General features: G+C 35.4%; 1 protein-coding gene across 9 annotated transcripts in view; it reads right to left on the minus strand.

The window, feature by feature from the left end:
* Positions 1-219: 219 nt before the first annotated feature.
* The window catches only part of FBXO8 (F-box protein 8), a 54853-nt gene continuing 30352 nt past the window's right edge, over positions 220-24720 (minus strand). For 6 of the 9 annotated variants that reach the window (XM_070068302.2, XM_008249924.5, XM_089327247.1 and 3 more), the window contains 3 exons: positions 6265-6383; positions 4326-4522; positions 220-1151 (listed from right to left, as the gene is read on the minus strand). In XM_070068302.2, coding sequence (XP_069924403.1) covers positions 964-1151; positions 4326-4522; positions 6265-6383 — 504 coding nt within the window. In that variant the 3' untranslated portion in view covers positions 220-963. Of the gene's footprint in view, positions 1152-4325; positions 4523-6264; positions 6384-23806; positions 23926-24720 lie in introns of all 9 variants that reach the window. The other 3 variants (XM_089327251.1, XM_089327252.1, XM_089327253.1) reach the window with 2 other exon arrangements.

Below are 24720 nucleotides of genomic sequence, written 5' to 3' on the forward strand. Positions count from 1 at the left end.
TTTTCCATTAAGTAGTATTTTTCTTCTGATTACTCATTCATGCACTAGTACCTAACACAGTTCATAAGTGGAAATATCTTGATAAATAACTACTGAATGAATGAAGAGAGTTTACTGTCATTCACAATATTTCTTCATTAGTGGATCCTGAACAGAGGTTGGTATTAGAGAAATAGTCATTTTACTAATTAATTCATATATAAACAAGCAAAGATTTACCAAACTTCTGATAACATTTTATTCTGTTTTTCTAAAGTTAAATCATAAATTTTGACACTTTTTCTTATTTTAAATAGTTTAAAGGACTTATTAAAAATGGAAAAAATCAGTTGATAAATTTATATTATAAAAATAACTGCCAGTTTTGCAAATAATGTGGTAACAAATCAACATTCTGCTTTCAAAGTTCAGAGGAACAGAAAGTTAGTATTGGTTTTTATCTGAAGTCAAATCCAACTTTTATGAAAGACAGAAATAATTTCAGATCAAACTCAAATAAATTTCAGAATGCAGTTTGAGAGAAAAGGAAAAACTTTAGTCAAAATCTTTACAATAAAATAATTATGATTATAAATCTCTTTAGTTAAATATATACACATAACATTAATTTTAAAAAAGAAGGGAAATGAATAACATTTTTCAGGCAAATCTAATACACAAAAACACCACCTTTCAGAGTAATATATGTCAGTTTAACAATCTTTAACAGCTGTGTCAGACAATGGCTCTGCTTTGTGCAAAACATGATAAGCAAAATTAAGGAAAATTCAGCAAAATTATTTAGTTCCCCAAGAAAATTACTATAAAAGAAAATAGTGAAAGAAAAAAAAATGTTGTACAATCAAGTTTGATTGTATAGAGTGGCTAGAATGACCAGCACTGATGTGACCCCCATATTGACTAAATGAGTCATTGGTTAGCTTTAGTCTGAAGTAAAAAGTAGAAGTCCTAGCAATTGTGCTTTTATGCAGCCACATGGCCAATAAGGTAGATATTGTCATAAAGGTGCCCTACAAAATCCTCACTAATGTTTTGAGCAGCACGGCGGGTATTTCGAATAAATTCTCTTTTTGACATTTTATTCTTCACATGAGGGCTAGTGAGGTCAATGGAAAGTAGAATCAAAGAGTAGCAGAGTACATAGACAGCATCTGGAAAGAAAAAAAAAACACTCTAAATTATTAACTAATTTTAAAAATTATCATTCCAAAGGCATAGGGAAAAAATATTCTTAATTCCAAGAGATCAAGATTACCATAGATAAATAAAATGTGACCAATCATTCCAGCTTGCCTGGGCTTTTCCCAATTTAGCATTGAAAGTCCTGTGTCCTGGGAAACTATTCAGTTCAGGACAACCTGCAACTATCAATACCTTAACTAATCACCAATTCAGTGAACATTTTAATTTGAAAGAACTTCACAATAGTTTAGGGGTTTATAGTTAAAAGTCATTCTAGATTTAAAAATGTGAGAATTGGCTTCATTTTCAAATTTGTTACAAATTCAATATCCAAAAAGTAAATTTGTACAGTCAACATATTTGTCTCTCCATTCAAAAAGAAAAGAAACATATGTATTTACATTAAATGCTTTTTACAAAAACCTAGTTTAATTTGAAAGTATTTTTTAAAGATTTATTTATTTTACTTGAAAGAGTTACACAGAGAGAGGAGAGAGAGAAAAAGGGAGAAAGAGAGAAAGAGAGAAAGAGAGAGAGAGAGAGAGAGAGACAGGGAGAGAGAGGGAGGTCTTCCATCTGATGGTTCACTCCCCAATAGGCCACAACGGCTGGAGCTGTGCCGATCTGAAGCCAGGAGCCAGGAGCCTCCTTGGGGTCTCCTACATGGATGCAGGGGCCCAAGGACTTGGGCCATCTTCTATTGCTTTCCCAGGCCATAGGAGAGAACTGGAGAGAAAGTGGAGCAGCCAGGTCTTGAACCGGCACCCATATGGGATGCTGGCACTTCAGGCCAGGGCGTTAACCTGCTGCACCACAGCGCCGGCCCCTGAAAGCATTTTTAATGGCAAGAAAATGTGGTATCTTGGTACTAGAAAATAAAATATAAACACTCTAACATCATTAAATTAATATTGTCATATAACATATTTTAAAGGACTCTGAAATTTTACATATTAATTTCTTTTTCTTTTTTAAAGATTTTATTTATTTATTTGAAATTCAGAGTTACACACAGAGAGAAGGAGAAGCAGAGAGAGAAAGAGAGACAGGACTTCCATCCACTGGTTCACTCCCCAATTGGCCGCAATGGCCACAGCTGTGCCATCTTGGGCTACCTTCCATTGCTTTCCCAGACCATAGCAGAGAGCTGGATCGGAAGTGGAGCAGCCAAGTCTTGAACTGGTGTCCCTATGGGATGGTGGCACTGCAGGTGGCGGCTTTACCCACTATGCCACAGCACTGGCCCTGAGAATAGTGCTAAGTTAAGCTAAGTTAAGCATTACATCTTGTAAAGAATGTTCAACAAGCTTCATGATTGGTGAATATTTTGTAATATCTGCTTAATCAGATAAGCACAATAAAATTTTTCATATGAAGAATTGAGTATATTAAATAAAAACTATCTAGGAGACAGGCTATATCACGCACATACATACTCAAGGGTACTTCTAAAATTTCATGGAAATAGAATTAAAAGAAAAGTATTTTGGTGTAAAATTTTGAAATCCATGCATAGCTTTAGCCATACTATTAACTTTTTGAACAACCCTTGTACAGTATGCACATACAAACAATGAAAACTAGTTATATTGGGGTTGGCGCTGTGGCGCAGTGGGTTAATGCCCTGGCCTGAAGTGCCGACATCCCATATGGGCGCCAGTTAGAGTCCCGGCTGCTCCTCTTCTGATCCAGCTCTCTTCTATGGCCTGAGAAAGCAGTGGAAGATGGCCCAAGTCCTTGGGCCCCTGCACCTGTGTGGGAGACCCAGAGGAAGTTCCTGGCTCCTGGCTTCATCAGCGCAGCTCTGGCCGTTGAGGCCATCTGTGGAGTAAACCAGCGCATGGGAGACCTCTCTCTGCCTCTCCTTCTCTCTGTGTTTAACTCTGACTTTCAAATAAATAAATAAATCTTAAAAAAAGAAAACTAATTATATAAAAAACATATTTTAGGGGCCAATGTTGTGGTGTAGCAGGTAAAGCTGCTGCCTACGATACCAGCAGCCCACACTTGTTTGTATCCTGGCTATTCCACTTTCAATTCAGTTCCCTGCTAATGGCCTAGGAAAAGCAGGCAAAGACAGACCAAGTGTTTGAGTCCCTGCCATCAATGCAGAAGACCTGGATGAAGCTTCTGCTTTCTGACTTTGACTAGGCCCAGTGTTGACCCTTGCTGCCATCTGAGGAGTGAAGGAGTGGATGGAAGCTGGATCTCTCTGCATCTCTCCATCTCTCTGTAACTCTGACTTTCAAATGAATAAACAGATTTTTTTAAAAACATATTTAGGGGCAGCCATTGGGGCAGGGGTTAAGATGTCCTTAGGACACCTACATTTCACATGAGAATGTCTGGGGTTGTGTCCCCACACAGCTTATAATCCTGGTTGTTTCAGGCTTTTCGGGAGTGAAATTAGATGGAAGATCTCTCTCTACCTGCCTGTTTGTCTTTATGCCTTTCAAATAAACAAATAATAAAAAAATTTTTAAAAATAAATAAAACAGGGCTGGTGTTGTGGCGTAATGGGTATAGCCACCACTTGTGATGCTGGCATCCCACATGGACACTGGTTTGTGTCTTTGCTGCTACTTTTCTGATTTAGTTCCTTGATAATGGTCTGGGAAAGCAGCAGAAGATGGCCCAAGTGCTTAGCCCCTGCCACTCATGTGGTAGACCTGGATGAAGCTCCTGGCTTCTGGCTTTGGTTTGGCCCAGCTCTGGTGATTATAGGCATTAGGGGAATGAAACAGCGAATGGAAAGTCTATTTTTCTCTCCCTCTCTCTCCGTAACTCCAACTTTCAAAATAAATAAAGAGAATCTAGTATGAAATGGTGCTATCTATGCACTATGTGAATTATTAGAGCTTTTATAACATCCGAATTTTCAAGTTGACTAGTAAAAATATCCAATGCTTAAACATAAATACTCTTAAAGATTTTATGTAGCTAAGTCCAACTTTCTTTCTAACATAGTGAGTTTACTCATAGCAGTAGCTATGACAAGCTAACATTTTAAAAATATTTCAAATACTTAAAATTAAAACATTTTTCCCTACATTTGAGAAAAATGCCTTAAATATTACTGTTTTTATTTAGAGGTGGGTGGAGGATGAGGTGGACCAAGGATCATACTCTGTATATTTTCTTACCAGGACTAAGGCCAAGTTCTCGCATTAAATCAGGGTTACAAGCACAGAACCTATGTGAGAACTTTGTTATAAGAGTTTCAAGATACTCTCCACGCTCTTCAGGGGCATGGATATGACGAAAAAATTCTCTCAGTGCATTTGGCAAGAACTGATTTCTAAAATTATGCAGTGTTACAAGGTCGTCCAAGACATCTCTCCTGTAGAAATACAAAAAGATGCAGCTTTAGTTAACTTCTCTCTGTTAAAAAAGGTAAAATCATTAATGGCCATTTTTTGGATAAAACACTATATTACTAATTACCATATAAACTAATCCTATAAAAGTATGGTTAATTACTTTTTAAACTTTTATTTAATAAATGTAAATTTCCAAAGTACAGCTTTTGGATTACAGTGGCTTTTCCTCCCCATAATTTCCTTCCCACCTGCAACCTTCCCATCTCCTGCTCCGTCTCCCATTCCATTCACATCAAAATTCATTTTCAATAGTTAATTACTTTTTAAAAATCTTAATTATCATTACTTAAGAAGCTTAGCAATTTTGAAATTTTTCAAAAATAGCTTACAACAAAACAAAAAAGATAAAAACAATTGTACTTATAAAAAAAGGAAAAAAGCACTTGCAGTTTTACAAGGGATAGTTTATTTTCAGGTATTTTCCTGGCTAAATCCAAATGACACTAAAATAATCATGAAAATAATGAGAATCTCTATCTAGCACACCAATCCACATCTCCAGAGGTAATAATTATTTATGTGAACTTTTTAAAGTATCTATATATACTACATATTCTTCTAAATCTGCTTTTTTCACATAGTATATTGTGAACAGCTTTCCATATTATTTCACACAGATGCACCTCATTCTTCTTAATGGCCTCACAGTATTCCATCTTATGGATATAGCAAGTACATCGATATATATGTTTATATTACTTAAAATCACATAAATATTTTTAAATGTAAGTTCGTGTCCATATCATTTTAAAAATAGCATTCTACTCTATAGTCACACTTTGATACAATAATCTTCAATTCTTATTGAATTCAATCACTATTAAATGATTATAATATTGTCTACCAATTGCTTATGGTAGGACAAATTTGGCCCGCTGTCTTTTTTGAAATAGCCACACTAATTTGTTTACATCTAGTCTGTTTGCTTTCACAACACAGTGGTGGAGTTATGAGTAGCTGCAATGATTACAGAGCTGGCAAAGCCTAAGAAAGAAAGATCTGGTTCTTTACAGAAAAAGGACAATTTCTGGGTAACTGGAATAAAGACAAGAACAGTTAATGATAACTTTATTATGTAAGAGATTTCTTCAATGACTAGTTTGCTGGACTGTAAACTTCTCAAAGATAGAGATTATATCTTATTTATCTACATATCTCTTCTCTCTGGTAAAGTTTCTGGAAGAATATAATGAACATTTGCAGACTGTTGTTGAAAAATCCTGAGAAGTCTCTATCAGAACAGCATGTAGTCATCATCTCTATTTGTGTAACATACATTACCAAATGTCACATTTTCGGAATTCCTAAACTTGTACGTGACATTTCTGTATGGTATCTATCTGCAGATATATTCATATTTTATATCCCTAGGGTCTGTGGGACTTATAAGTACAATTTGTCTTACTAGGGCTGCCAAGTGTCTCAAAAATATTTGATTTTTGTTTGCTATTACAAAGATATTGGGCTACCATTTTGTATGCACATAAGAACTTTTTTTTTCTTTTTACTTTTACACTGGCATCTTCCTTTTCAGCAAGTTAAAGTGAACACACAAAGGTATAAGGGACAATAATCTTCTCCCTGCCTTTTAATCAATTTTTCAACTAAATGTTTGCTATGTAGTATAGCTTTTAAAGTAAAATTTAATTAATCAAAAGTATTACATAATTTATTACTGGTGAAAACTTAAAAAATCTTTTACCTTTCATCAAGATAGATTCTCAGCTTTTTCCAATTTAAAGTTCTTGTACAGAAGATAAACTTTGCTATTTCCTTTGGTGAATCATCTAGGATACCCTTTGACATAAAGTAGTTTACTCCCTAAGGCAGAAAGACAAGTCTACATAAATAAAATCAGTCTTTATTTATAAATTTTAACAATTAGGCAATAGCAGAGCAGCAGCTATAAATTCTTTCCAGCATTAATAGACTTTTTATAGCTTTATCATGCAAAATACAAGCTAGAACTTGAACTAAAAGTATTATTTGTAGTTGATAGTTTACATGCAATGAAAAATAGGAAATTCAAAGCCAAGACTCTTAAAGAAATCCTAATTTAATTTTCTGGCTCATGTCAGGTAAAACTAACTCTACAGAAATATGGCATAATAGGGATGGGAGGGAAGAAACTATAATATAGACTTTAAAATAGCCTCATAACAAACTTTCCTCCTGCCTAATAAAAAACATGATTTTTAAAGTTCAAATACATATGTAGCACGCTTTTAAAGGAAATGGCTTCTTGGGGGAAAAAATAACAAGTAATAGTTTTATTCTGGAAAGAAAATTATTTAACTTAAGGTAGGTCCAGTTCCAGGCCAGTTTATGGTTGTATTACTTTGGCTTTAGTGATATTCTTTAAGAATCTAGTTACAGTACACATGAAGGCAAAACATAATAAGACAAAACAGTTTCAGTGTTTTTTTTATAGGATTTTATCTTTGAATTTCCTTTTCTCTGCATGCAAAGATTTCCAGAGAAGCATTATTCACATTTGTACCTCTTTAAATCAACAACAACAAAACATGAACAAAAAAATCAAATGCTAAAACCAGTGTTCTCTCGTGTCTAAGGAGGTCACATTCAAATAAATGTCTTAGGTGGATTTGAATGTGCAGTTATTGAAATAAAAGGCATGTGTGTTTATTTCAACCTGCAGCTATCCAGATACATGCATTTCCATGGACGCTTATGTCTGGATACTAGCACACTGTATGTAGTTAATTGGTAGAGAAAATGATATATTATATACACGCAACACAGTGTTTTCACACATAAATTCCTTCAGCATTTCTTCACTTTACAAACACTTACATAGTACTTAGAAATATTGTGCATATTAAGAATTTTAAAAGTTGGAAGAATTTCTATAAAAGGCTCTTAGAGATAAAAACTTTCTCATAAAATTTTTATATTAAAATATTTTAAAAGCAATTTGGTACCATGATGTAATGTTTTGGAAACTTATAATTATGTGTAAATTATAATTCAAAGGTAAGGCTTTTTATGTAAAAGTACTTCTATGAGCCATCAGGATAGTACCCAATGTTGTTATAATTTCATGCAAATTTTAAAAGAACAAAAGTAATGCTAGGGCACAGGTTTTAAGAATGTACTTAAAAAGCAGAGTGTGTTAACATGAAACTTTCTTGTCAATTGTAAGTAATATTTTAGATCAAATTCTGGAAACAAGGATTAGAACATGTAATCTAATCAAGACAGAAAGCTAAAAAAATTGGTTTGAAATGAGGCTCAATGAGGGAGAATCAGAGAAATATTAGTGCGTGTTCCATTCTTTCCTCCATTAGTTTGAATAATCGAGAGTTGACTGTATAATTAATATGCTTGGCAAAAGTGAAGTCAGGTCTGTTTCTAAACTTCCTTAGTTTAAAAGAATAACAATATTCCAAAACAATTTCCAGTGTTTAATTTTAATTGAAATAATTTAAAGACAAAGAATGTCAATTAAGTATTATTTAATAGTTTACTCATACTTAGATCTATAGTTGAGACATAAAATAGACATTTAAAAATTATGTAAAATAAACAAACCCACTAATATGATCCATGTTGTTTAAATATCATTTGTTGCCTCTATAAAATGAAACCAGCATTTGCCTTATATAAGCATCATGAAACACACTGTTGGATATTTCCTTTTTTTTTTTTTTTATTTTTTGACAGGCAGAGTGGACAGTGAGAGAGAGAGAGACAGAGAGAAAGGTCTTCCTTTGCCATTGGTTCACCCTCCAATGGCCGCCACACTGCGGCCGGCGCACCGCGCTGATCCGAAGGCAGGAGCCAGGTGCTTCTCCTGGTCTCCCATGCGGGTGCAGGGCCCAAGGACCTGGGCCATCCTCCACTGCACTCCTGGGCCACAGCAGAGAGCTGGCCTGGAAGAGGGGCAACCGGGAAAGAATCCGGCACCCCGACCGGGACTAGAACCCGCTATGCCAGCACCGCAAGGCGGAGGATTAGCCTATTGAGCCACGGCGCCGGCCGGATATTTCCTTTTCATAGAACATTTATTTTGAGAATTTCATACCTAATTCAACCTGGGTTCTCCAAAATCAATGAAATGCACAGAAAGATGCATGTACATAAAGTGTTTTAATCTCATTCTACACTGCAAACACAGCTTGAAACAAGCCAACTCTGTTGGTTTATGAGGAAAGGAAGTCTTAGTATCAAGCTTAAGATTCCTTTGGAGAGGAAGGTTACTTTAGAAGGGCTATCAAAGTGAATGGTGGCCGGCGCCGTGGCTCAATAAGCTAATCCTCCACCTAGCGGCGCCGGCACACCGGGTTCTAGTCCTGGTCTGGGTGCCGGATTCTTTCCCAGTTGCCCCTCTTCCAGGCCAGCTCTCTTCTGTGGCCCAGGAGTGCAGTGGAGGATGGCCAAAGTGCTTGGGCCCTGCACCCGCATTGGAGACCAGGAGAAGCACCTGGCTCCTGCCTTCGGATCAGTGCAGTGCGCTGGCTGCAGCGCGGCGGCCATTGGAGGGTGAACCAATGGCAAAGGAAGACCTTTCTCTCTCTCTCACTGTCCACTCTGCCTGTCAAAGAAAAAAAAAAAAGTGAATGGTAAAGAAACAGCCAATAGAAGAAGGCATGGGGCTAGATTATAATTGTCTCAAATAATAAACTGGGCAAGCATCTGTATTCCTATTTTTTAAATATAATAATGATATTAAAAATATCAAAGCATGAGATCTATTTATTTAAAATGTGGTATAAGTATTTTTTAAAATAGTTTTAGAAGAAGAATGGTACAGAGGAATCCCTAGATCTCATAGCTGTCACTAATCTGTCAGAACTAGAACTCTCAGCGGTGTATGTGTGTGTGTGTGCAAATATACACAGATGTATGTGTACATGCTTGTGCACCCAAAGACACACACAAGGCTGTGAGGTGTTTCACAAGTAACATAAGTCATGTGCATTCATATTAGTCTATATTAACATAGTTTCTGGAAAGAGGGTTTTAGCTTAGTTAAGTCTATATAATTTACTATAAAAGTAGCCAATTTTGGACATCCCATTTCATAAAAAATATTGAATTATCTGGATAAAGGAAATCAGGAGACGTTGAGATTGCTGAAGTGTGCAGAACTCATGTTGTATGAGTTGAGGAGTGTATGAGTAATAGGCCAAAGGACATATATAGTAAAGATTTACTTTGTGTGTAGTTCTCACGAAGATTTTAAGCTTTTTTTGGGGATCTTGGATGCTTCTGAGTATGATGGAAGTTATGAAACTTCTTCCCAGAACAATGTAATCATGCATTTTCAAAATGGAAATTGAATACCTGAAGTCAAAAGACTACAGGTTAGGAATCCTTATTTCAGATGAGTGTAGGGATATAGTCACTGATGGTCAGTTATAGGCATTAGCATCACAGAAGAAAGGGCATGCATTGACATGTGAATTGTTCAAAGGCCAAAAGTTTGTCATTTGCTTGATTTTTTTTTTGCATTTTGAAATAAGTTTAAGCTTCAAACATCACCATTTTGATTGATTAATCCATATGAATTTCAATTCACTTATGTAAACTCTACTTGGTTCAACTAAACTGTTGCAGTCACAGCATAGTTCTTTTTCCTCATGTGGTCAGAATTCCTAGACATTTTTTGCCAAATAACTGAGATAAATCATGATGGCATCAGTCCTATAATTGGCTGGTTCTATAGCTTACAGGTACATTTTTGCCAGCTGAAAGAAAACTATTGGCCAAGTGACTGAAAAATAGTTTTAAAGTAACCAAAGGGTAAATAAAATTTATATTGTGATACTAAATATTAGATCTAATGTCTTTGGAAAAAGTCAAACTGGTAAATAATGTTCATGCAAGAAATTTTAATTTCTTAGCAATTTTACTGTTTTTAAAAAGCATTCATTTAGTTATATAATGGGACTTCAAGAAATTTGGGCAAAATAGAATTAAAAAAATACACTTATTTGGGTACAAAAAATTTGTAATGTATGCATTTTTTTTCATTCCTCCCACCACCCTCCATTTTTGTAAAAGTTGTATTTATTTATTTGAAAGAGTTATATATAGAGAGATCTTCCACCCACTGGTTCATTTCCCAGATGGCCACAACAGCTGGGGCTGGGTCAGGCAGAAGCCAAAAGCCAGGAGCTTCTTCTGGGTTTCCCACATGGATGGCAGGGTTTGGGCCAAACACTTGGGCCATCTTCCATTGCTTTTCCCAGACCATTAGAAGGGAGCTGGATTGGAAGTAGGGCAGCCAGTACTTGATCCAGTACCCATATGGGATGTTGGCATCACAGGTGGTGACTTTGCCTGCTGAGATACAATGCTGGGCCCCCATTTAGTTCTTTCAATCTCTTTGATGACCTTAGCAAGGATAAATACTCCAATTTTTATATAAAAATATCATAACTGAACATGAAATTAACAAGTTATTTTGGCACAAGAAGTCTTGAAATCTATGCATCTGAGCAGTCTCCAAATGTTCATGTAAAATGTGTATAATGAGACAATTATGTATGCATTCCAAATTTTTTTGAACCAAAATACCTTTTAATTTCATTATTTTCCTGGAATTTTTGGAGTACTCTAGCATTTAAAGTTCTCTAAATGATTAAATCAAACAAATACATTAAGGTGGTCTATATCTTCATTTAAAATATATTAAACACGCTCGCTTGCTCGCTCTCTCTCTCCCTCTCCATCTCCTAAACTCTGTCTCTCTCTCTTCTCTGTCTTTTCCTTCTTTGCCCCTTCCCTCTATTCTGTTGAGTTTCCCCCAATAAACTCTTTCCCTTAAATATATATATATATACATACACACACACACACACACACACATATATATATATTAAACACACTAAAAAGGGCAGGTTTCTGGTACATTGGTTAGGGCGCTGCTTTGGACCCTTTCATCCTATACTGGAGTGCCTTGGTTGAGTCTCAGCTCCATCTCCATTCCAGTTTCATGCTAATGGGCATCCTGGGAGGCAGCAGTTGATGGCTCAAGTACTTGTCTCCTAGTCCCCTATGTGGGAGACCTGGATTGAGTTCCTAGATCCTAGCTTTGGCTTGTACCAGTTGTGGCAGTTGAGGGCATTTGAGAAGTGAACTAGCAGATGTGAGAAGTCTACTTGTCTTTCTGTCTCCTTGTTTCAAATGCAATGAAAAGAAAAAAAAAAAAACAGAAACAAAAACAAACATGTATGTTAAACACCAGGTATAATACAAGGTATTCAGAGATAAACATTGAGTAGAGTAAGACAGAGTTTTGTCCTAAGAAAATTTAAGGTCTATCTGTGTATGTGCTGCCAAAGCGAGCACAAAGTCTATCTGTGGTGATGAGACAGGTATATAAATAACTAGAATACACATATGTGACACATCACTGATATAAGGTAGTCAAGTTAAGGCTTAAATGATCGTCCGTACTTAATGAAAGGGAAAAATCACCACAGGACAGGACATTTGGAAAAGTCTGAGAGAATGGTAGGGGTTTAGTTATCTTTGTGGGAAACACTAGGAAAGAATCTTTCAATTAATACTGCATTATATGAATAAAAGCAATATAAAAGAAAACCTCAGGCTATTTCCAGAAAAGGTGAAAATATCTTGGATTTGAGAATAAATCTAGAACTAGACTGTAGTAGAAACAGCACTGAATTTTAAGACAAGACTTTTTAAATATAGTTTGTATACATATACAACTGGAAGCCTGTGAAGGCTTCTGAACATGATGTAACCATGGCCTGTACTGTGAATGACAGTATAGCAGAAGTCCCTCCTTAAATGTAGCTTTGTTTTCTGCAGTTTCAATCTATAGCAGTCAACTATGGTATGACCTTATTAAATGCTAAATTCCAGAAATAAGCACCTCATAAGTTTAAAATTGTGCGCCATTCTGAGTAGCATGATGAAACCTCCCATTAAGCTGTCACTGATCTACATAGTTTATGATAGGGTCTATAAGTCACTTGGTAATCATCTCAGCTAACAGGTCAACTGTTGCAGTATCATAGTGCTTGTGTTCAAATAATCATTACATTACTTTAATATTGGTCCCAAAGTAAATAGAGTGACCATGAAATTCAGATATGCCAAAGAGGAGCTGTGAAGTGCATCTTTTAAAGATGCTTTAAATTGTACTACATCCCACATTAGAGTGCCTGACTGAGAGTCTAGGCTTAGCTTCCTATTACAGCTTACAGCTAATGCATACCCTGGGAAGTAATGGGTGCTGGTTCAAGAACTTGGGTCCCTACAAACAATGTGGGAAACTCAGACTGAGTTGTTAACTGCTGGCTTTACCTTACTCCAGTCTTAGCTGGTGTGGGCATGGAGAGTGAAATCAGCAGATGGAAGATCTCTTTCTTTCTCTCTCTGCTTTATAAATAAATAACAATGAATAAATAAAAATAAAATAAATAAAAATGAAAAAAGAAACATGTTGTAAAGGTGAAATAAAAATATTTCTGTGATAAAAAAGTGAGGGTTGAAGAATGGTTGCAAGAAGAATCAGTAAGGGACTAGGTAGCAAAGAGAATGACAGAACAACATTCCAGAGGCCAAGAGTCTTTGAGACTTAAAAAGAAGACTACATTATCTAGTGTAGTTAAGAGTATAATATTCAGAGGAGGGATCAAACCATGGCTATGCCACTAGATGATATGAACGTAAATAATTTATTCAACCTTTAAGCCTCAAACTCTTAATCAGTAAAAACCGTAGTTAGATATTGTGAAGATAAAAAGAGTGGGTAGCAAAGGGAGCATGTCCAGTTTCCTTTTCCTTTTCAATGGTTCAAGGAGCCTGAAATAAGAAAAGAAGGCACTGGATTTGGTGACTGGCAGAAATTAAAGTTGGGACTTGAATTTCAAGAGTTCTCTTTTGGGGTCGGTGCTGTGGTGTAGTGGGTTAAGCCTCCATCTGTGGTGCTGGTATTCCATACGAGTGCTGGTTCTAGTCCTGGCAACTCCTCTTCTAATCCAGCTCTCTTCTATGGCCTGGGAAAGCTGTGAAAGATGGCCCAAGGGCTTAAGCCCTTGTACCCACGTGAGAGACCCCCAAGAAGCTCCTGGCTCCTGGTTTTGGATCACCCCAGCTCCAGTCATTGTGGCCATTTGGGGAGCGAACCAGCAGATGGAAGACTTTTCTCTGGCTCTCCCTTTCTCTGTCTGTAACTCTACCTTTCAAATAAATAAATAATATCCTAAAAAAAATTATGAAAACAAACTGAAATATAAGTTCATTAAAAAAAAGAGTTCTCTTTTGGCAAGAACAATGGAGACTCAAAATCAGACAGAAAGCGAAGGAATGAACTCATGGTAATGAAACTGAATAGCTCTCAAACACTTGAAAAATTTATTACTACAAAAGAGGGAAAAATAAATGGTAAAATTCAGGGGCAAAGAGAGAAAACGAAATTTTTCCAAGATAATTTTGAACTATGCATGTCAGAAGACAAGAAAAAAGAGTTAATAGAAAGAGGAAAACACTGAAATGGAGGAGAAAGATTTCACTGTAGAAGCAGTAAAGCAGATAAAAAAGAAGCATGAAAGTACTACTGGATCAGAGACAGGTTTGTTAAGAAAGTGAAAAGAAGAAACCAATAAAAATTTGGTTTTCTTCTTAGGGAAGACTCCATTTGGGGAGAGCTGGAAAGGAGAGTGCTGATTTGGATCCTCAGGCAAAGTGATGAATTTTTATCAGCAATGGTACAGATATAACTGGTAGTCCACTAAGAATAAATTAAAGGAGTCAAAGTGGCAATGACAATACTAGCAAAGTTCATGTGCATTCACTCCATTTCATGTTAAAGTTCAGCAAAATCACATATATGTTCAGAACCAGTAAATACATATTTGGTAACAGAGAGAATTATAGAAAATTAAGCATACAAAACCAAATGAAAAAGTATTGACTAAGAAAGTTGTGGCTCAGTGGGTTAAACTACTGCCTGTGACACTGGCATCCCATTTGAGCGCAGGTTTGAGTCCTAGCTGCTCGACTTCAGATCCAGCTCCTCACTAATGTGCCTGAGAAAGCAGCAGAAGATGGCCCAAATGCTTGGGCCCCTGAACCCATGTGGGAGACCTGGAAGGAGTTCCAAGCTCCTGGCTTTGGCTTGGGCTAGCCCTGGACATTACAGCCATTTGGGAGAGTTAACCAGTAAATGCAAGATCTGCCTCCTTCTCTCCTTTGTAACTCTGACTTTCAAACAAAAAAAATAAAGAGAAGGAGAGGCAAAGAGAGAGAGGTCTTCTATCCGCTGGTTCACTTTCCAGTTGGCTACAACTGCTGGAGCTGTGCTGATTTGAAGCCAGGAGCCAGGAGCTTCCTCTGGGTCTCCCATGCGGGTGCAGGGGTCCAAGGACTTGGGCCATCTTCCACTGCTTTCCCAGGCCATAGAAGAGATCTGGATTGGAAGAGGAGCAGCCAGGACTTGAACTGCTGCCCATATGGGATGCCAGAACTGCAGGCAGCAGCTTTACCCACTGCGCCATGGTGCCAGTCCCATAAAATAAATCTTAAAAAAGAAAAAAAGAAAGTACTGGTTATTGGCACAGATACCTGGCAGAAACACTACATAACAGCTCTTCTCAGCAGATCTCATGGAAGAAATTTCATTTTTGTTTTAAAGATTAATGGTTGTAATGGCCAGGGCTGGGACTGGCCAAAGCCAGAAGCTAGAGCTTCTTCCAGGTCTCCCATGTGGGTGCAGGGCCCCAAGCATTTTTGGGCCATCTTCTACTTTCTCAGGCACATTAGCAGGGAGCTGGATTGCCTATATGGGATGCTGGCAACACATGCAGTGGCTGAACCTGTTGCGCCATGACACCAGTACCCAAATTTCTTTTTCTAAAGAACCTTAAGGGAAAATTGATTTAGCTTTTTTTTTTTTTTCAATTTTGTTCTTATATACTATGTAAAGTCCAGTACCATAATATAAATCTATCTTTAGTGTATTATATAATAGAAATCAAACTGGATACTATATTTATTATTGTTGCTGTTTTAAAATTAAGATTTTATTTATTTAAAAGGCAGTAGGGGAGGGGGGAATTGATCTCCCATCTGCTGGTTCGCTCCTCAAATGCCTGTTGAAGCTAGCACATAGGAACTCAATCCAAGTTCCCCTTGCAGGTTTTAGGGACTCAACTACTGGAGCCATCATCCACTATCCCAGGGCAAACACCAGGAGAAAGCTGGACTGGGGAGTAGAGCTGTGAGCAAACCCAGGCATTCTAATATGGGTGTGGGCACCCCATACGGTATCTCAACTGATACCTCAATTTTATTTTTTAAAGGACATTTAAGATTTTCAAAATTAACAATCCTTAAATTTTAGCAGTAAATATATATAAAACAAATAAGTTCAATCTTAATTTCTTACTTTTCATTCAATATGGGAACTGATATTACTACCATGTATATATTTTAACTACAGTAGAATGAACCAATGAAACTTAATTTGATAGGTAACATTTTCACTTTAAAAGTAATGTAAAAATGAAGATATAATGTTATGAAAACTTTACTTTTTAGATAATAAAAATAACTGCTACATCATAAGGTAGCTCTCTGCAGGTCAAATGGAAATATTCCCATTGTCTTATTTGAAAAATAGCAGCAGTGGTAAAGATGTGTGCTTTGATATTATTTCTTCTTTTCTACAGTGCTTTCAGACTGCTAAAGTAAATGGAAAAATCTATTAATTTTGTTCAGTCTAACAGTTCTCTCTCATTTAATCAGGACATGTACTCCATAGTTAAAGGAAAAAAAAAAACTCTACAGAATTTGAATAACTGAGCATAATATATCTAGGGTTGCTTATTCTTAAATAAAAAAGCAATGCCTTGTTTTTTGGTTGCAGGAAAATAAATGCATAATATTTACTAGTGATAAAATATAAATCTATATGTCTATGTTTTTATTTTGTTATTTTATTTCATTCTTCTAACTGCTGTAATGCTTTCTCATTTCTGGGCATATTCATGCCCCTCCCCTATTTTTAATGCTGACATTTATCACCTAATCCAGAAGTGTTACACACTACTTTTGAGAGAGATCAAAAAAGATTATCCCTGTAATTCCAGATTGCTATTCAGAGGGGCTGCAGATGTAGAATGGCTCCAAAAAACCTGCCTTTTTGTAAAAAGAAATTTATGTCTCTATAAATTAGTAAACAGCAGATGCTGGCAGTAGCTTAGTTCTATCTGATATTCCCCATTTGCCTAGGAAAGATCTTTCTAGAGTAAGAAGAAACTGGGCCAGACAGATTATCACAGGTGGTCATATGATGATGGCTACAAGAGAGACTTCATCTTCAAAATACAACCTTTGTTCAATGGATTTGCTTTCCCTCACCCTTCTGTAATTGGCAAAACCACATATCCCACAGCAGTCTCACGTCCCCATTTCATTCTGTAGCTCATCGTGATATTTCAGTTTCAACCATCTGCTATTTTCTTCAGGTCTCATGTTTTGTGTATGGCCCCTATGTTTCTGCAGGTCAATATATTTGTATGCTTTTTTCTTTATTAATATGTCTATTGTTAGCTTATTTCACAGATGAAATTATCAAAAATTCAGAGGGAGAGACCTGAATACTTCCTTATACTTCTATTAATTATCAGTTAAGGTGTTTATACATATTATAACTGTTATTAATAATCTAGTTGCTGGATTCAAAGAATAAAGTAAGATCTGGTCTCAGGTTTTTAATATTGATGTAGAAAGATTATTCTTTATTAGTAACTAGGTTTCCTCTTACTGACAAACCCATAACTAGGCTATCTAATGGAAGACTAGAGGAAAGAGGGTAATGAAAACTGGGAAATTAATGTAAAGACAATTTTGATTTCCAGTTCAACTGGAAATCTAAACTGCAGATTTCAGTTTACTTTCTTCCCTAGGAAAAATAGAGTATAAATTGTTCATTCTTATATGGAAGAAATGTGAACAGATAAGACAGTGTCAATATCCTGTAGCTAATGCTCTCTGACAGAGTTACTGAAATGAATCATAACAATATAACATTATATTTCATATGAAGCATGATGAAGAGTCACATTGTTTGGTTTAGAGTATTTGATATGGAAGCAAATCAGTTTATGGCTGTTGTTTCTATTGGCAAGGATTTCAGCTTCTCAGCAAAATTTATGGAGGACTTCAGCAGATTAAAGGTCAAAATGCTGAGAAATTATTAAGAACAGTCACATATACACCATAAACTATTTGCTGATAAAAGATATCAATAGGAAATCTTACACAAAGGAAGGACAGTTGAAGAAAAACTAAATGAAAATGGAAAACTCTATTCAATGGAGTCCAGGGAAAATGGAGGAGAGGTATGACAGATCTTTCTCCTTGTTTTTCAAGAATTAGTAAAGACACAGACAAAATCACAATGGATCTCATTATTGAAAATTTTAAATAATAACAGCCTCTATTAATTAGTTCTAATAGCCTCAAACAGAAAAAAGAGCTGTATCAGGATAGGTTAAACTGCTACTTGGGAAGCCCACATTCAATGTCAGAGATTCCTTTTTGAGTCCCAGCTACTCCACATGTATAATCCAGTTTCCTGCTAAAGTGCCTGGGAGGCAGCATATAATGACCCAAGTACTTGAGTTCCTGTCATCCACATGGTAGGCCTGTATGAAATTCCTGGTTCCTGACTTTAGCCTGGCCTCACCTTAGCTGTTGTGGGCATTTGGGGAGTGAACCAATGGATGGATGATCTCTCTCTTTCTGTCTCTCTCTCTCTCTTTCTTTTAAATAAATAAATAAACTTAAAAAAAAAAAAGCAAAGCAAAAGGCTCACATCTCTGTATCTAGTATCTCCCACAGATACACTGCAATAGGATGGATCAATAAGATGATATGAAAATACTTCTTAAATGACAAATTACTACTTACAACTAAATATAGCATTAATTATTCTAATTATTATTGAAAAAGTTTCTGGTAGCTGAAGCAGGTTTCTTAGAAAATCCTTTTCTATTTCTAACCTGTTGTTAAAAAGCAGTGTCCTAATAAAAACATGGAAATAAAACTCCATTAGGTTAAGGTATGATTAATAACATTCAAAGTGATGAGAAAACAACAGATCTAAACATTGATATTAGCTAATTTAGAATTCTTGCTTTACAAAAACCACACACAAATACTGCATTTGCCATATACCATATAAACTATTTAAATAACTAATAAATGAATGTTATAGTTTTATCACATTACTTAGATTCTAATAGGTACATTTATGAACAATTTTAATAGCTCTGAAATGATTTTAACATACATAACATTACAAAAAAGTCCTTAAAATAGACAAGAGAAGCAATTTGGGATTTGCTGGTACATGTGTGTATTTATTTCTGTAATGAAAGATAGGTTTATCCTACTTCCATTTTAGCCAAGATACATATTCTAATTTAAATATGATTTTGGACTCCTAATTATTTTTAAGATGTATTAAAAAAAGATGAAGCTAAGCATTACCATTGAAATAAGGTGTTACTGTGTATGCAAAAGACTGCTGGCACATGTTAGAAAACATACTTAGAGATAAAGGGTACAACAAAACTTTTAGATGTTGTGACTGGTATATATTTCATAAAGAACTATTACTCAGATGCCAAATAATTATCTGTTGGAATTCGAAGTTCAAGGAGAAGAACCAAAGGGCCTAGAGTAGTCCCTGGCTCTGTGTATTTTAAGTCATTATATAGCTACATTTTGATGAACATTTACAGGCATTAACACTGAACATGTTTAATCTTCAAAAAACTAGATACTATTATTGTTATTATATGTCTAGATACTATTATTGTCCCAAAATTACAGATGGGAAAATTGAAGCATAGGGAGGCTAAATAATTTGCCTAAAGTCAGTCACATAACTGGTAAGTAACTATTTATATGTGGATGAATAGTTGAATCTATGTCTACAAAGCTTACAGCTGGCTTTTAAGACAAGTTGTAAATTTTTACAGATTATATAATTCAACTAGAAGGCAAAAGAGGAAAATAATGTAAAGTCATCCTCCATCAAAAATCTGTAAACTGGACCAATATGAAGGGTAGATAAAACCAGAACATATCTTGAAATGTCTCAAATTACACATTCCCAAAAGTTGGAGTCACCAACCCAAACCATCAAAAGCAGCGTATCACTCTGATGCCATTTTTAACTGCTAATGGCCAAAAGTGGTCACAAAAATGTTAACAATTGGATTATAATGATGCTTTTATTTTGAAAAAGCTTATAATATGAAAGAGCGAATGGTTATTTAATCTTATGGATAAATGTACATGATAGGTAGTTTCAAAATGTAGTGTTTCCTTCACATTCCCATATTTCAGTAGCTGCAATTAAGTTGATGGATGCCTTACAATTGGTGGAATCCAAGAATTAAGGAAATATTGTTTCTCAAATTTCTGATAAAGCCCTCATATTTTGGAATGACTTCTATTGTCATTGGTAAAACTGCTAAATGTAGGGAAGACATGTAGAAGAGACATTAGAGCTGAGACCTTAAATCTATAAAGTGACACCAAGTTTCCTGGAAACTGTGGTCATATCAGACACAGGAAAAAATTTTGGAAGTATCAAGGTGGTCACATAGGACACAACAATTTAATAAAAGGAAAACATTTTTCTCTGAAATGTACTAAAAATACTCAAAGCAACATTATAAAAATCTCAAGGTACATTTATTTAATTGACAAAAAAGTAAAATTCAAATAAAAATGCCTTGTTCATTTTAGCATTTCAAATTTATAATTTGCAATTTAAAAATATTTAGGAAAACAAGATCAAAATGTATTAAGTGGTGTGACTGATGAATATGCTATGGAATACTGCAGGGTCTAAATCTCGTTTTCTCAATTAGATTATGATTAGAAAATGGTCTAGGAAATATATTTCATTCTGAAGTTTCCAAGAGTTTTACTCTGATTGTACAAACTCCTTCTGTGGACTGATTCAACATCTAGTGTCTGAATGAGTCCTGGAGACAAGGGAGGAGGTGGACTGCCATAATGGAAGACTGTTAGGGAAAGGTGCAAAATAAAATTTACCTAACAGACACAGGATAGAGTTGCCTTCTTAACCATATAATCACCTGATAGATCAGAATAAAAAGAAATATGATACACACATATCTATATACAAATCCACACATACCATAGTGCCCTAAAAAAGTGAACGGTTTAGCATGACTTGTCTAGTAGGAACTAGCTGGTTGACGGTATTGATTTGTTTAGACAGAGGATGGTACAAATTTGTACTTTGACTCTAATGCTGATCAAGGGAAAGGGCTTTGCCAAAGAACTTGAACATTTTAGCCCCAATGGGCAAATAATTCTCATACAGGGAGAAGTTAGTTAAGCTGCATTCAATTATTCTCTATTAGCTCCTTCTACTCTGATTAAATTCTCATCAGCAAATCTGAAGATGAACTAATTGATTTGCTAATAAGGATTAACAATATTTATTTAAAATATTTTGCATTCAGGATGTGTTTGAGTTGTAATAATGATAATAAGACGACATCAACATGGCTTTGATTGTAAACAAAAGAAACCCCAATTCAAAACAAGGAGATAAATTCACTTTAAAAAAATATCTTGTATAATGAGTTCCAAATTAATATAGCTCCAGGATGGTTAGTCCTATGTTATCGCAGACCCAGTATTTTCTTTCCAATATACTATTCTCAATACGCTGCTAAACCTCTCATAGCTGTAAAATGACAGCTGGTAGTCCTGTAGCTGATTTATAAAGGGGGGAATTGGGTATTCCAAGCAGCAGCCCCCAAAATGTGGAACTGACTGAGTGCAACAGAATAGTAAAGAGCACTGAGAACTCAATTATTCCTAATAGATTTAGTTTCTATCATAGCCAATAGATTTAGTTTCTGTCATAGCCAAAAAATAAGAATTTGAATCTATCTTCTTCTTTATGCTATCAGGCATTGTTCTAAGAATGTATCTGTCAACCTGGTTCACATTCTACTGCCCATACACAGGTTTATTTCTGAGACTGATCTACTTTCAGTAGAAAGATAAATTTTTAGACCTATAGAACTATGGATAAAACCTCAAAAGACAGTATATTTTCCAAAATAAAAAGCATCTTAGTGGCCTGTCATCCTTCACTGAGAATGCTCCCATAGTGCAAGAGACACTAAGAGTTAACAGTGCGCAAAATGAGATACTAAAGATAATGATACAAGCTCTATTAGGTCCAAATTTTTTGGCATAGACAGACCAATATCTACAGATATTTGAATTCAGTATTGTTTTCACTTTCACTGTCCTATTCTTAAGAGAACATTTTTCTTAACAAATTAAATGGCAGTCAAAATACAAAACATGGAAAATTCTTTTCAGTCTGTGCAGACTCAATTCAACTCTCAGTTTTTTTTTTTTTTTTTTTTTTTTTTTTGTAACAAGTGCTAACAGACCAAAGAAAAGAAAACAAAGTAATTCAAAGTAATTACATACCTACAGACTTTCAGAAGAGAGGCTACATCAGAAATTTGCAAATGAAAAGCAGAGCATTCTAATCATTCTAACATACCTGTTTATATACAGTTAAGATTATAATCGACACTATTATATCTCTAAAATGTGGTATCTGTAATGGTCCTTTCCGAAAAAAAGAGATGGGAGGGGGACACACACAGTGTCAAATACATTTGGGTAATACTGTATACAACATCCTTTGTTAGAAATTGGCAACGTGCATCAATGAACAAAAGTTTTTTTTAATAAAAAAACCTTATTTCTCTTTTTTCTTTTTTTCAGATTTTACTTATTTGAAAGTCCGAGAGATCTTCCATCCACTGGTTCACTCTCCAAATGGCCCCAATGGACAGGGCTGGGCCAGGCTAAAGCCAGAATCCAGGAGCTTTATCCAGGTCTCCCTTGTGGGTGCAGAAGCCCAAGCACTTGGACCAACTTCTGTTGCTTTTCCCAGGTCATTAACAGGTAGCTGGATGGGAAGTGGAGCAGCTGGAACTTGAACTGGCACTTATATGGGATGCTGCAGTCTCAGTGGTTTAACCCATTATGATAATACAGGCCCAAAATTAATAAAAGTTTTTGAAAAATTATATTATAAATGCTTTGAAAAATACTATAAATAAGCATATACGATAATCAATACTGTTATGCTGTGTAGTACCAGTAATGAACATTTTGTTGCTGTATACTAAAGTAAAAAATTCAGTAAAAATCAATACTTGATACTATTAATAAAAAAAGTGAACATAAACTCCTGAGATGCTTTCTATACTGGCTAGTTGTTAGAAATTTCTTGTTTACACTAAAGCTGGTCCAAAATCATGCATTTTCATCTAACAATTGTGTGTAGAGGTGATGTGGTGCTGGTTAAGATAACCCATGCGCCAAGACAGAGAACCAGGGTTTGATACCCAGCTCTAGTTCCTCACTCCAGTCTGCTAATGCAGGCCTAGGGAGGAAGTGATGGCTTAAGTAGTTGGGTCCCTGACATTCTTCTGGGAGACCTGTATTGAGTTCCCAGTTTGGCCTGGTTCAGTTCTAGCCATGATAGGCAACTAGAGAGTGAACCAGAGCATGGGAGTGCTCTTTTCTCTAACAATCTGTCATTATCTCTTTCTTCCTACTATTTTCCCTCCTTCTCTCTCAAATAAACAAGCAGTTTGTATAGGTCAAATTCAAAACATTTTGCATAATCAATTTCTACCAAAGATCAATCTAGCAAAACATATTTGGGTGTTTCTGTATGAAAAGAAGAAAAATTATGCCTACATATTTAAAAAAATCCCAATTGTTTTTTATCTGACCCCAATGAAGATACTAAAAAAACAACACCTGCTTAAAAGCACATTTATACAATCAAAAATAAGCCTATAATATAATGAAATTAAACCATGTTCACTACCAATTTTTGGAACTCTAAATTTAATTATTATATCAAGAAAATGGTTTAATTCAAAACACAGATAAGGAATAGAGCTTACTCATTGGTAAGTAAAATTACTTTATTGTATTATTGCTAGTAGCATAAAATTGACACACACAAATTGTACATGCAGAGGAAATACAACTTAATGTAAACAGATGATTTTCAGCACATTCCTTTACTACACTGTAGTCACCTTCCACAAAATACACAAGCTCATGCACAAGGTCAAGACGTTACATACAGCTGAAATCACAATGTCATGCATATAACAATAGCGTGCTGGTAATCGTACCACAAACTGTGCAGATGTTCTCCCCCACCCCATAAGCCACTGCCAGCAGTTGCTGTGAAGTTTGGTTACCCATATCCGTGACATGAACGGTGTCCTTTGGAGAATCTTGTTCCCTGTGGCTGTAAGTATTCTTATTTTTATAATATTTTAATGATGTTTGCTATTAAAATGTTAAGTACAAAACTAGAAATTATGGGAAAGTACACTTTTTATAATACTGAGCAATTATATACATCTTAGGCATCTGTAACAAACACCACTTACATTTAAACATTTCATCCAAACTATTTTACTGCTTGAAGTTAAATGAACCCAAAATAATGTTTGATGTGCTCCAGTGAGTGGGGGGAAAATCAACTTCTAAAAAAGTACTCCCTTATTTCTAGTACTCAAAAACTTGGAAAGAGTCATTCTAATGACCTGGCTAAAGTATGACTCAATACAGATAATTTTTATGTAAGACCATCTACTAGAACTCTTTCACTAACATGATTTCAATATAAGAATTGACTTGGTAAGCAAACCAAATTGAGATTATTTATGTTAGTCAATAAAAGAAAGTATATAGTCATAAAAATAATTCCAAAACTGTTAAATGTATTTCAGTGTCCTTTTTTGGGGGGAGGGGGAAGAGAGCCTATTTATATTCCAAGTGCATTCTGGTAAAGACAAAATTCTATTTTGCTATTAGGTAATACTTGCCAAGCAACTGATATTTATAAAAGCATAGAATCAGAATTTTAGAACCACAAGACACTTTGTGTGGTTCAGCTCTATGCCTCTTGGCAGTGCTTTCTGGCTCTTTCAGAATGGTGAAACAATACTCCTAGGATGCTCCAGAATATGTTTAAATAAGGCCAGTGAGCAAAAAAAATACAGCCAACTCTCAATAACAATGGAAGGTAGGATGGATA

The sequence above is a fragment of the Oryctolagus cuniculus genome, chromosome 2 (assembly GCF_051225735.1).
Source record: "Oryctolagus cuniculus isolate XC-2025 breed Fujian yellow rabbit chromosome 2, ASM5122573v1, whole genome shotgun sequence".
NCBI classification, from domain to species: domain Eukaryota; kingdom Metazoa; phylum Chordata; class Mammalia; order Lagomorpha; family Leporidae; genus Oryctolagus; species Oryctolagus cuniculus.